Below are 11,959 nucleotides of genomic sequence, written 5' to 3' on the forward strand. Positions count from 1 at the left end.
CCTGTTCACAAACAGGGAGGAAGTAATAGGGGAAGTAGAGGTGAGTGACAACCTGGGAAGCAGTGATCATGAGATGGTAGATTTCAGGATCCTGACCAAAGGAAGAAAAGAGTGTAGTAAAACACACCTTGGATTTCAGAAAATCAGACTTTGACTCCCTCAGAGATCTGATGGCCAGAATCCCCGGGGATGCTAACATGAAGGGGAAAGAAGTCCAGGAGTGCTGGCAGTATTTTAAAAAAGCCTGACTGAAGGCACAGAAAGAAACCATCCTGATGCATAACAAGAGAAGCAAACATGGTAGGAGATCGGATTGGCTTACAGGGGAAATCCTTGGTGAACGTAAGCACAAAAAGGGAGCTTACAAAAAGTGGAAACTTGGATAAGTGACCAGGCAAGGGTATAAATGTATAGCTCGAGAATGCCAGGGGCTTATCAGGAAGGCAAACACACAATTGAAATTGCGACTGGCAAAAGATGTGAAGGATAACAAGAAAAGTTTCTACAGGCATGTTAGCAAGAAGAAGGTGATCAGACAGGGCGTGGGGTCCCTGGGTGTGAAACAGATAATGTGAAGAAAGCTGAAGTATTCAATGCTTTCTTTGCTTCTGTCTTCACGGACAAAGTCAGCTCCCAGACTAATGCACCAAGTGATGCAAGATGGGATGAAGATGGACAGCCCTTGGGGGGGTAAAGAACAGGTTAGGAACTATTTAGGAAAAACAAATCCATGGGTCCGGACTTAATGCATCTGAGGGTACTGAAGGAGTTGACAAATGTCATTGAGGAGCCTTTGGCCATTATCTTTGAAAAGTGGTGGAGGTAGGGAGAGATCCCGGATGGACTGGAAAAAGGCAAATGTAGTGCCCAGCTTCAAAAGAGGGAAGAAGGACGATCCAGGGAAATATAGGCCAGTCAGTCGTACCTCAGTCCCTGGAAAAATCATGGAAGGGATTCTTAAGGAATCCATTTTTAGGCACTTGGAAGAGGGGAAAGTGATCAGCAGGGCTCAACGAACTGCAGCGAGCTCTGCTCGCCAGCTGCGCTGTCCAGCGGTCTGCGCATGCACAGATCGCCCGAACCCGGCTCTTCCAGGTTGCAATCTACTCACATGGCGAGTAGATAGCATTATTTGTTGAGCCCTGTGATCAGGAATAGTCAGCATGGATTCACAAAGGACAGGTTGTGCCTGACCAACCTGATAAGCTTCTATGATGAGGTAACTGACTCTGTAGACATGGGAAAGTCAGTGGATGTGATATACCTTGACTTTAGCAAGGCTTTTGATACCGTCTCCTACAACATTTTTGCCAGCAAATTAAGGGAATGTGAATTGGATAAATGGACGGCAAGATGGATAGAAAGCTGGCTAGAAGGTTGGGCCCGGGGGTAGTGATCAATGGCTCGATGTCAGGATGGCAGTCAGTTACTAGCAGAGTGCATCAAGGTTCAGTTCTAGGAACTATCTTGTTCATCTTTATTAATGATCTGGATGAGGGGATGGATTGCACCCTCAACAAGTTTGCAGATGACACTAAGCTAGGAGGAGAGGTAGATACACTTGAGGGCAGAGATAGGGTCCAGAGTGTCCTAGACAAATTGGAGGATTGGGCCACAAGAAATCTGATGAGATTCAACAAGGACAAGCGCAGAGTCCTGCACTTGGGATGGAAGAATCCCAAGCATAGTTACAAGCTGGGGACCAACCAGTTAAGTAGTAGTTCTACAGAAAAGGCCCTGGGGGTTACAGTGGATGAGAAGCTGGATATGAGTCAGCAGTGTGCCCTTGTACCAAAGAAGGCTAATAGCATATTAGGTTGCATTAAGAGGAGCATTGCCAGCAGATCCAGAGATGTGATTATTCCCCTTTATTCAGCTCTGGTGAGGCCACATCTGGAGTATTGTCCAGTTATGGGCCCCCCACACAAAAAGGAAGTGGACGCATTGGAGAGGGTCCAGCGGAGGGTAACCAAAATGATTAGGGGGCTGGACCATATGACCTACAAGGAGAGGCTGACTGAGTTGGGTCTGTTTAGTCTGCAGAAGTGAAGAATGAGGGGGGATTTGATAGCAGCCTTCAACTTCCTGAAGGGAGGTTCGAAAGAGGCTGGAGAAAGGATGTTCTCGGTAGTGATGGATGGCAAAACAAGGAACAATGGTCTCAAGTTGAGGTGGGAGAGGTCCAGGTTGAATATAAGGAAAAACTATTTCACTAAGAGTGGTGCAGCACTGGAAAGGGTTACCTAGAGAAGTAGTGGAGTCTCCATCCCTAGAAGTTTTTTAAGACTTGGCTTGACAAAGCCCTGGCTGGGATGATTTAGTTGGGACTGGTTCTGCCCAGAGCAGGGGCCTGGATTTGATGACCTTCTGCAGTCTCTTCCAGCTCTATGGTTCTAAGGTCACACAGGAAGTCTGAGACGGGCAAAGAACTGAACACCGGTCTCCTGAGCATGAAGTCAGACATTCACACAGGAAGAAAAAGTCCCTATCTGAAGATATTTCACTCTAAAAAGACAACACAGATGACATGACTTACCTCCATTGCACGCAGAGGCAAGTGAGCCCCAGAGGCAATGAAACTGAACTTTTGTAAGGAAACCCAGCCTGTGCCTGAAATGCAAGGAGAGCTCTACTCACATTCATTTACTACCGAGCCACTTCCCACAAAATACTTGCAGAGCATGAACTGCCTCGTCCACCCGTCCTCAGCCCCAGCATCCAGCCCCTCCCACTGGCAAGAACCAGCATGTCAGAGATTAGCTACAGGTAGGGAAGGACACTGGTACCTGCACCCTCCTTCCATTGGCTCACCGCACTGCCACAAGGGGAACCTGTAGGCACTAAGAGCAGCCAGACCCAGAACTCTGGTACTTGCTGTTACTGCCTGAGCTTCTCTACTCAAACATCCACTCAAGGCACAAAATGGGCAAGATAGGAAGGAAGCACATTGAGACTTTAGCTGTGGGAAGAGCAGCACCATTATCTCCCGGAACCTGCTTTCTCTGGGAGGGGATACGGAGGGGACAGTCTTTCACACAAGAGCCAGGATTATCGGGGCAGATACTCCTGACCTTGGGGGCAGAGGCAATGAATGACGCTGAACCAAACCCAATCCAACTGCACCCAGCTGGTGTTACCAAAGGGGACAGGAATCCTTACCCAGCCAGCTCACAGCCTCATAATTCTCCTGCATCACATCCCTGTAGAGGGCTCTCTGGCCCGGGTCCAGCAGAGCCCATTCTTCCTCAGAGAAATACACAGCTACCTCTTCGAAGCTCACCGGCTCCACCACAGTCATTTCCTGTCCCTGGCTTTGCAGGCCAGGGGCTGAGCTGGAGACAGACATGGGTGTTCTGCAACCTGGCATGGGGAGAAGGGGAATTGGAGACATGTCAGAAGGGGCTTTAATCCTTTTACCCCCATTCTGCCCAGACTCTAGCACATGTCACCAGGAACAGACTCTTCCATTGTGGGCAAAAGCTTTAGTCTAGATATTCTATAAACAGCGCACAGGAGTTAGATCCCAAATCCATATTCATTTCTCTCCGTACCTGGCTTGAGTTACAACATTACTGTGTCTGCAACAATGGGATTTAGTTCTCAGCACCCAGTGTTTCTGATAACAAGCCACGTATTCATCTGCCTGGACATGGACATAGGCTAAATATAGGCTGCTGTATTTAAAACCCTTAGTCTTCATTCATGGATTTGCAGCACAAACTTTGCTCTCTCATCTGACAGACGTTATAAACCCTTTCCACAACACAGAATCAATTAAATTAATACCACCATTCAGATAATTATTATTATGTGTGCTGTTTCCAGGGTGAGATCTTAAAATTAATGGATTCATGGGATCAGAAGATATCCTTAGTCATGCAGTCTGACCCTCTCTGTGGCACAAGCCATTACACTCAGTTCAGTTACCCAGGCAGAAAGCTCTGTTTCTCGGTGTATTTTCTAGAAAGTCCCCCAGTGATCTGAAGACATCAAGAGATGGAGAATCCACCAGTTCTTTGCTCATTTTTTTCAACAGAAAATCCTCTTCACTATCAAATATTTGTGCCTCTTTTCTAGTCTAAAATAGTCTGGCTTCAGCTTTCACTTATACAGCTCAGTGGGTGCTAATCCACTCGATGGGGTGAGCAATTCATTTTGATGGGGGACCAAATGGAAAGTGGCTGAGAGCTGCACTCTTACATGACATTAATGCAGGACCTGGGATGCGTGTTAGGAGGACGACCCTTGGAGTAAGCGTTTGGGATGCAGGACGGATGGGGGGGGGGGGTCTAGGAGAAAGTTTGGGTGAAGGAGGCAGGCTGTGATATAGGACACTGGATTAGCCAACTACTCATTAGATATTTAAAGTAACTTTAATTTAGAGAAGTGACTTAGTGGACAAATAAAGGGCTGTGGGTTTCTGACCATTGAGAGTTCTTGCATACATAGCTGCAGGAGGAGGAGCAGAGATTAGGAGGGGAAGGGAGAGGTTGGGGTGTCAGAGGCAAACTCTGAACAGGAGACTTATCTGAGTGACTCCTGGCCAGAGGCCAAGCACCTCAGACAGGCAGGAAGCCTGCTCAACCTTCTCACAGGCTGCAGTGCCATGTGGGTGTGAGAATAATTATGATCCAGAGGGGAGCTGGCACAGTGTTTTTTTTTTTTTCTGGTCAGAATCCAGCCAGTGAGATTGTCCTGGGGGTGGAAGAAGCGCCTGAAGCCTTCCCCCCTTCAAGTTCACAGTCACTTTCTGAGTGACTTGCAGATGGGGAATGACATCCGTGGGCTGGATCCAATGGCTTGGTGGGGTGGATCTGGCCCATGGGCTGTATTTTTCCCAGGCCTGCACTAGACTTAACAGCCCTTGGGGATCCAGCAGTTTCTTCCCTTGAACAAACTGATACAGTGGAAGCCAGTCAGCTCTCAGCCTTTCAACCTATTTATTGTTTGAAACCAACCCCATATTGAAACTGAGTAGTGAAATCTGAGCCTGAAGGTGTCGTTCTTTGTGTGCTTTAACTTCACCCCTTTAGCATCACAAATCCACAGACCAGAGTTTCTCCAAGTGTCCACAGGGCGCCATGCAGCACCCCTGGGACTCCTCACTGATCAGTTGGTGAGATTTAGGGTTGAGAGCACCATGGTAGCTGGCTTTGGTTGGTAACTTAATGACAATCCCATGAGGATGTTTTCACAGGAATTTTCTCATCATTTAAAGAATTTCCACCTGCAAACTCACCTTGTCTGAAAGCTCCCAGGGATTTTCTTCTTGCTCTCTCCAGTGCAGAGGGCAGAGTATCTGGTGGGAGTAGGAATAAGAGGTGAGATTCCAGGCTCTCTTATTTATAACAATGTCCACACTCAGAACTCTGTTTCAATTGTACCAGAGACCAGATAGAGACACACTCGGGAATTTAGTATGTAAGAGTCTGAAACTTTCATTTCCTTTCTAATTCGGGCACTTCCTAGCTATGGAACCAATATCCCTGCAGCCTCACACCAGTTCCAGGAGAGAAGCTGTAAATGAAATTTACTCTTTCCTCCTCACCCCCTTCCTCTTGGATTCTCATTCACTTTGTAGGGGCAAACTGAGGCAGTCCATGGTATCTTGCTGAGAATTGCCATTCAAATCCTAAATTCAAGGCTTGAGAATTTACAGCATAAGCAGTTAACTTGACCTTGGTTGCCATGGCAACCACATTACAAGAGGGCCTCACTCTGATAAGAGCCAGACTTATGCATAAACAAACCGTGCAGGAATTAGTTTCACTGTCTGCTATATTCCTAAAAAAAGTTTGGATCCCAAAGGCTGCGCCAATCCAAGGAAATATCACCCCCTCAGTAGACGTATTATATTTCCGGGAGACAGAGTTGCCATCCAACGGGCCTTTGTTTATATTGGCTCATTTAGCGTGTTAGGAATAACTACTTGTATTATTGATAACCTCTTTAATTGGCAATGGGCGGAGATACTGTATAACCTTGTAGTTTATTGGCTCACGTGCTCATTATGTTTCTGCCACTAGACCTATCAAATGACTTCCCCTCCATCCATTTGCTGCCTATATAATCTAATGCATGTTTTGATTAAGTTAGTGCTAACCAGGTTAACCCCTGGGTGGTACTCTACCAGCGCTGGTGTACAATAAATCCTCTGCTTGTTTTCACCTGCACCCAGTGTGTCCAGAATTATTCCCTACACACTTATTGCTTCTTATCATAACCTGGAGCTGTGGTGGCGGAACACGTGGCCAACAAGTAACTTTAGATATTTTGATCTCAGACTGGGAGGCTCAGAGTTTGCAAACTCCTGGCTCTATCTGCAAGCAGTTGGGTCTGTTCGCTCAGTGTCTCTAAGGAGAGCAGAGTGATGGGGCCGTCATTCTCCATGTGGGAATTGAGGCAGAGGAAGGTTGGCTTCAATAGTCTGATTCAATAGTCTCAGATACTTGAACCACTTTCCCCTCATCCATCCCTTCTAGGTACCTTTGAACTCCCTCAAAATATCCGACAGAGCAACCGTTTTCTGGGAGAAACTGCTGACTTGTTCTTCTAGTTCAGGGGAAATCTCCTCGGGCAGCTGGAATTGCCCCATCTCACACCTGGACAGAAACAATTCCATGTGATTGTATTTCATTTACTGCTGGTAAGTTCTGGCTAATGAGTCTCAGCTCTAACAGGCTTGGTGTTAGAACTCCTCCAATTCTCCCAGCCTGACAGCAGGGGCAACGCATCCCACAGCCATGCAACCTTCCCCTCAAAGGTCCCATTTCTGTTCTTCACTTCCAGCCTGGGGAGACTGGCTGGGGGACTGAAGAGGAATTGATTCTCCATGGTCAACTCACTCCTTTGCCTCCAGACACTCAGGGATAGGAGACACTCAGGTGAAGGGGTGAAGGAATTTGTCTACTAGGGACTAGTCCGAGACACCACCTCCCCCCTCCCCAGCTCCTTTCACACAGGTCTCCAAACAGCCCTCGGGAGGGACAGACTCTTGGTCCCTGATGCCCTGGGCTGAATGTGCCCAGCTGTGACAGGCCCATGTTTCACCCACAGTCCTGAGGCAGCCAGTCCCCAGGGAAGTGACAGTTCTAGAAAACACTTGGTCAGACTCTGCCCTGACTGGGGAATTCCAGAATCTAAAATGCGAGGATGAGACCCTCAGAACGAAATGAATCAGAGATATTCATGTTTAACATGCATCTGATGAAGTGGGTCTTTGCCCATGAAAGCTTATGCTCCAACACTTCAGTTAGTCTATAAGGTGCCACAGGACTCCTCGCCGCTTTTGCATGTTTAACATGTGACTGTAGAGCCCTGGGGAGATGTGGTGCTAACATCAGCTCCAAGCCCTTTCCCTGCTCTGTGCAGTGTGAGGGGAGTGAGAGCCACATACCTACTCAGGGTGCTTCTGACGTCCTAGAAAAAAAAGACACAGAAAAGAATCTCAGCCCTATTGGACACACAGGGGATCTTAGGGAAGGGATTTTGCAAACCTGGGAAGAGAGGCCCTGCTCTGGCCCCAGGAACATGGATCCTCTGAGCAAATAGGGCTTTGCCATCTCTAATAGCTCTGTGCCTGTAACTCTACAAAGCACAAGAGACATTCACAGGGCAGCAATGCACAAGGTGTTACGCTGAGATCTGACAGCTGGGCTCCAGCAGTTGTGATTCAGGAGCCTCCCTTCCCTACATGGGGAGCTGGGATGTTTCTCCCTCAGTCTCACCTGCAGGAATTCACTTGCTGGCTGCTGACACGTCCCCTCCAGCTCACCGATCCGCTCGCTGAGACGGGAAATCTGCACGGAGAGTTTCCTGAAAGTGTCAGTCTCGAACCTCCCCATCTCCTCATCGAACTTCTCCAGCTGGGCCAGCAGGAGTTGCTCTTGTTCCTCCAGGAACTGCCGCAGCTGCTGAAACTCAGCCACAATCTTCTGCCTCTTGGCTTGGGTCCATTTCTGTGTGAAAACAGGGAAAGGGCTGGTCAGAGGCATGGATGGAGGCCCGGGCCCTTTCATGGGGAGCTGAGTGCGCAGCAGAAGAATTTCTTGGAAAACCCTAACATTTGTGACATTTGACTCTACGTTGTGATTACTAGGCAGAGGCGTCTCTCTCAGCATCTCCTTTGGCCCGTGTCCCTCTGAAAGCGATGTTTTGTTATTCATGGGCTCTGGGAATTCAGATCCAGAGCAGCAGGAGGCAGGACTCAGCATCAGCCTGACAGATACCCACGGAGGAAAAAGAAGCAAACATGTTAATGCACCACGTGAGCGGACAGCCCTTCTGGGGCACATTCAGCTCCCTTGGAGAAGAAGTCTGGGAAAGCCACAAAGGCTGGACATTAACTTGTGCGCTGACTTGGATGCTCAGGGACTGTCTACAAATGGATCTCAGATAGCAATCCATGATCCAGGAGAAACACAAACAAACCCAACCTCACCAAGGCCACACAGGAGTCTGCCTCCTAACACAGCCTTCCCACTGCCAGTCCCTGCTGGTCCATAGCCACAAGCACCTACCAGATACTCCTGTCTTTTCCCTTCTGCTGTTGTTTTCCTTCTCAGCACCTTTTCTCTCTCCTCCCTCAGAGTCTTCAAGTGGGCCTCCAATTTTTCCTGAAGAAATAGAAATCAGCATGAGGGCAAACCCTATCAGATGTTGGGAGCCCCTTTGTCTGCCTTTAAGAGAGTCCCAGTTTTGTGGAGTTCTGCCTCTGTCCAGCACAGACTCAGCCTGAACGTGGCTTTGTCCATAGAAAAAGACAAAGGAGGAGACTGCGGATGCAGCAGGACACCTGCAAGGGTGGTGGCACCTTCGTAAAGAACGATGCAGGTGGTTAACAACACTAATCATGTAACCCAGCATTTCTCAAATTGTGGGTTGCGACCAACTTACGGGGGGTCACAGCTGGATCCGTTGTTTTTTTTTTTTATTTTGGTTGGTTGTGTTTTTTTTCCATTTGTGTCTTCCCGGCATCTCCGGACACTGCCCGGTCAATTTTCCCCTACCACGTCTGGCGGGGGAGTGAGAAGCGCCGCAGAATCAAGTGAAGAAGGCAAGGAGGAGAAGGGGGCAGTTACCGGGTGCCGGGCTGGGTGGCACCTGACCAGCAGAGACCAGCAGCTTGCCACGTGATGCTTCTCCTGCAGCTGCCAGCTGAGGCAGCGGGCCAGCGGCAGAAGCAGATGCTTTAAAAAGTAAGATTCTTCTTCCATGCCTGGCTCTGCGAGGGGAGGGAGGAGATTTGATTGGTGCACTGCTCTACATGCTGAGGATGCCTGCCTCAAGGGGAGAGGGGAGTGCACTGGGATGGGACGGTGCTGGGGGGGGCTTGGATCAGGGGAGGGGTGGGTGCAGTCACAAACTGGACAAAGTGGTGCAACTTTTGCTTAACAACTTTGGCTCCCACCCCCCACCTTTTTTTTTTTTTTAAACAACTTTGGTGGTGGTGGTGAGGTCACAAATTCAATTAGCATTTTAGGGGGTCGCAGTATCACAAAGTTTGAGAACCCCGATGTAACTGATTACAATTTTACAAGTGACAGTATTTTTTAACCTGCTGCCAAGCAGAGCCGGTAGTAGGAATGGGCTCTCCTGGGGCCAGGGATCTCTCGTGAGGTCTGCCGGGAGTGGCCACAAGAACTGTTGGCCAATGGGAACTCCCAGCAGCCGCAGACTGATGTTAGTTGCCAGAGGCAAGCAGGCACTGCTGGGGCAGTGGGGAGTTTAACCAGTAACTGGCACTGACAAACATTAGCAGTTAACCAATTTGAACTCTTGCTACAATCCAACTGAATTCTAGTTGTATCTAGCATGGACCTGCACTTCCTGAAGCCCTGCTATGGGCCCCACACAGCATCCAGCCCAGCAACCTCATCTACTGCCAGTTCATGCATCGATGTTTAACCCCCAGAAGTTCAGCTTCCCAGTGGAAAACCTCTTCTCCCTGCTGGGCCTAGGGTTTTATCAAGGCATCTTTCTCTAACAGCCACTCTTCATCACTGTTCAGTGATGCTGAGGGGCAGGGAGCAGTGTAGTCTAACAGTTGAACCAGGGTTCAGGACTAAATGCTATCCCTGATGTGTTTGGTGACTATGAGCAACTTGCTGCCCCACAGTTCGTCTAACTGGACTGTGACCTGCTCAGAGCAGGGACTTTTCCTGGCTGGGTGTTGTGCAGGGCCCAGATGCCATTATGGATCTATAAGGCAAATGACAGATTATTGTTCCTGTTCATCCAATCAGTAACAGCTTGTAACCTCCTCTTCTTCAGTCCCAAGGCAGCTCACTGCCAGAGTGGCCTGTAGCTTCTGCAATCTAAACTTCTCTGATTGTTAACATTTTCCCTTGTGCAAACACTCCTCCTGTCACCAGTGAGGGCTAGGTTTCAGGATTCAGAGTGTCAGAGAAACATTTCCCACATCAGGTATCTGTAAAGACTTGATGTAAGTTGCCCCACAGCCAGAGCACTTACTTTTTACAGCAACTCTTGTACCATCAGGGATTTACAGAGTTGTTTCACACCTGTGCCCAGTAACAGTCCGTGAAATTAGACTATAATTAAAACCCAATGTTATTTCCCATCACAGTGGACAGCAACTCTGTACCTTGTACTCCTGAGCAGCTTCCTGTAAGAGCACCACCATGTGAGCTTGGGATCTGTCACACACCATAGAGATGGGAGTTTTATCCTCTTCGCAGAACAGCTTCAGAGCTTCCTGGTGCTCCCCACACACCCTGCCCCATGTTGCTCTCTTTGCTGCATGGAAACTCAGTGGCTTGGCTAGTTCCACCACGTTTGCCAGCTGCCGGTTGGACCGGAGGGGTTCCTGCTGCTTAGTGTCTCTGCCCTGAAGGCTGAGGAGGGCCTGGCAGAAATTGTGCCCACACTCCAGAGTGACAGGGGCTGTGAAATCCTCCAGAAAGACGGGACGCACCGCTTCTTCCCAGACACTTTGCCCGGGACCCTCTGCAGCCATGGCTGCCTCTGGGCTGGGGGACAGGGGACGTGTCACTTCCCTGAGCTCAGCAATGGAGGGGCAGGTCCAGGGGGCGGCTGTCTGAGGCACCAGCACTGAGGATACAAAAAAAATCAAAAAATAAAAACCAAAAAATCCCCCAAAGCTTTGCTCACCCCCTCCCCCCGCCAGGGCCTCCCCATGCCCTTCAGCCCCCTGCCCCAGCCAGACCCCCGTCTCTGCGCCCCTCAGGCCAGGGCCCCCCCCCCCCCATCAGGAGGCGCCACCAGCCCGAAGGAGGAACGACTCGCAGGGCTGAATGTTTGTGACGCGACCAGAGAGGTGGGAAGGGGGGGGGCAGACAGCGCCGGCCCGGCCCGAGGCGAAGCCCCGATGCCCAACGCCGGACCCACCAGCAGCTCAGGACGGCGGGTCACAGCCCCTCCCGCAGTTCCCTGACGCCGGGCTGCGGCCCCCCCCCCTCGCTCTGGCGCCCCCTCCCTCAGCCCCGTAGCGAATAACGGCCCCAACGGCTCCTGGCCCAGGGAGCGCGGCTTATGCGCAGCAACCGCAATGAGGTCCGCGACCTCCCGCTACCAGCGGGATGGGCGGGGCATGAGCAGGGCACGAGCAGCGGCGAAGCAGAATGGGGATGGCGCCGTCACACCGCGCATGCGCAGCAGGTCCATGACTCCGACGCGAGTCCTGCCGCAGGTCTTAGCTCCGACTGGGAGTTGCCTGGCCACGCCCTCTAGGGGGGCGGGAATCGCCGGGCCACAGGCTGCTTCCGCCTCTCGGAGGCCGGGCAGGGGCGGATTTTTTGCAGCGCTTGTAACAACAGGGGGGGTCCCTCACTGACGGGCTCGGATCTGAGGGGGGTGGCTCGAGGTGGGAGGTTCCGGGCACGTGGGTTGGGGGAGTGTCCCGCGGTGCCGGCGCGCGCTGTTGGGGCTGCAGGGTGCGCTCTGGGACCCATGTGGCTGTGCCGAGGGGCGGAGGCTA

General features: G+C 50.4%; 1 protein-coding gene across 4 annotated transcripts in view; it reads right to left on the reverse strand.

The window, feature by feature from the left end:
• Positions 1–11,728, reverse strand: part of LOC142821563 (zinc finger protein RFP-like) — a 32,313-nt gene extending 20,585 nt beyond the window's left edge. For 2 of the 4 annotated variants that reach the window (XR_012898277.1, XM_075912846.1), the window contains exons 1-9: positions 11,371–11,546; positions 10,607–11,073; positions 8,520–8,615; positions 7,728–7,958; positions 7,397–7,419; positions 6,487–6,602; positions 5,240–5,299; positions 3,160–3,360; positions 2,537–2,610 (exon numbers count right to left, since the gene is read on the reverse strand). Coding sequence is in view for 3 of the 4 variants with exons in the window: in XM_075912846.1 (XP_075768961.1) it covers positions 2,537–2,610; positions 3,160–3,360; positions 5,240–5,299; positions 6,487–6,602; positions 7,397–7,419; positions 7,728–7,958; positions 8,520–8,615; positions 10,607–10,978 (1,173 nt within the window). In the remaining variant the exon portion in view is untranslated. The other 2 variants (XM_075912845.1, XM_075912843.1) reach the window with 2 other exon arrangements.
• Positions 11,729–11,959: the final 231 nt, after the last annotated feature.

Source organism: Pelodiscus sinensis, chromosome 31, assembly GCF_049634645.1.
Source record: "Pelodiscus sinensis isolate JC-2024 chromosome 31, ASM4963464v1, whole genome shotgun sequence".
NCBI classification, from domain to species: domain Eukaryota; kingdom Metazoa; phylum Chordata; order Testudines; family Trionychidae; genus Pelodiscus; species Pelodiscus sinensis.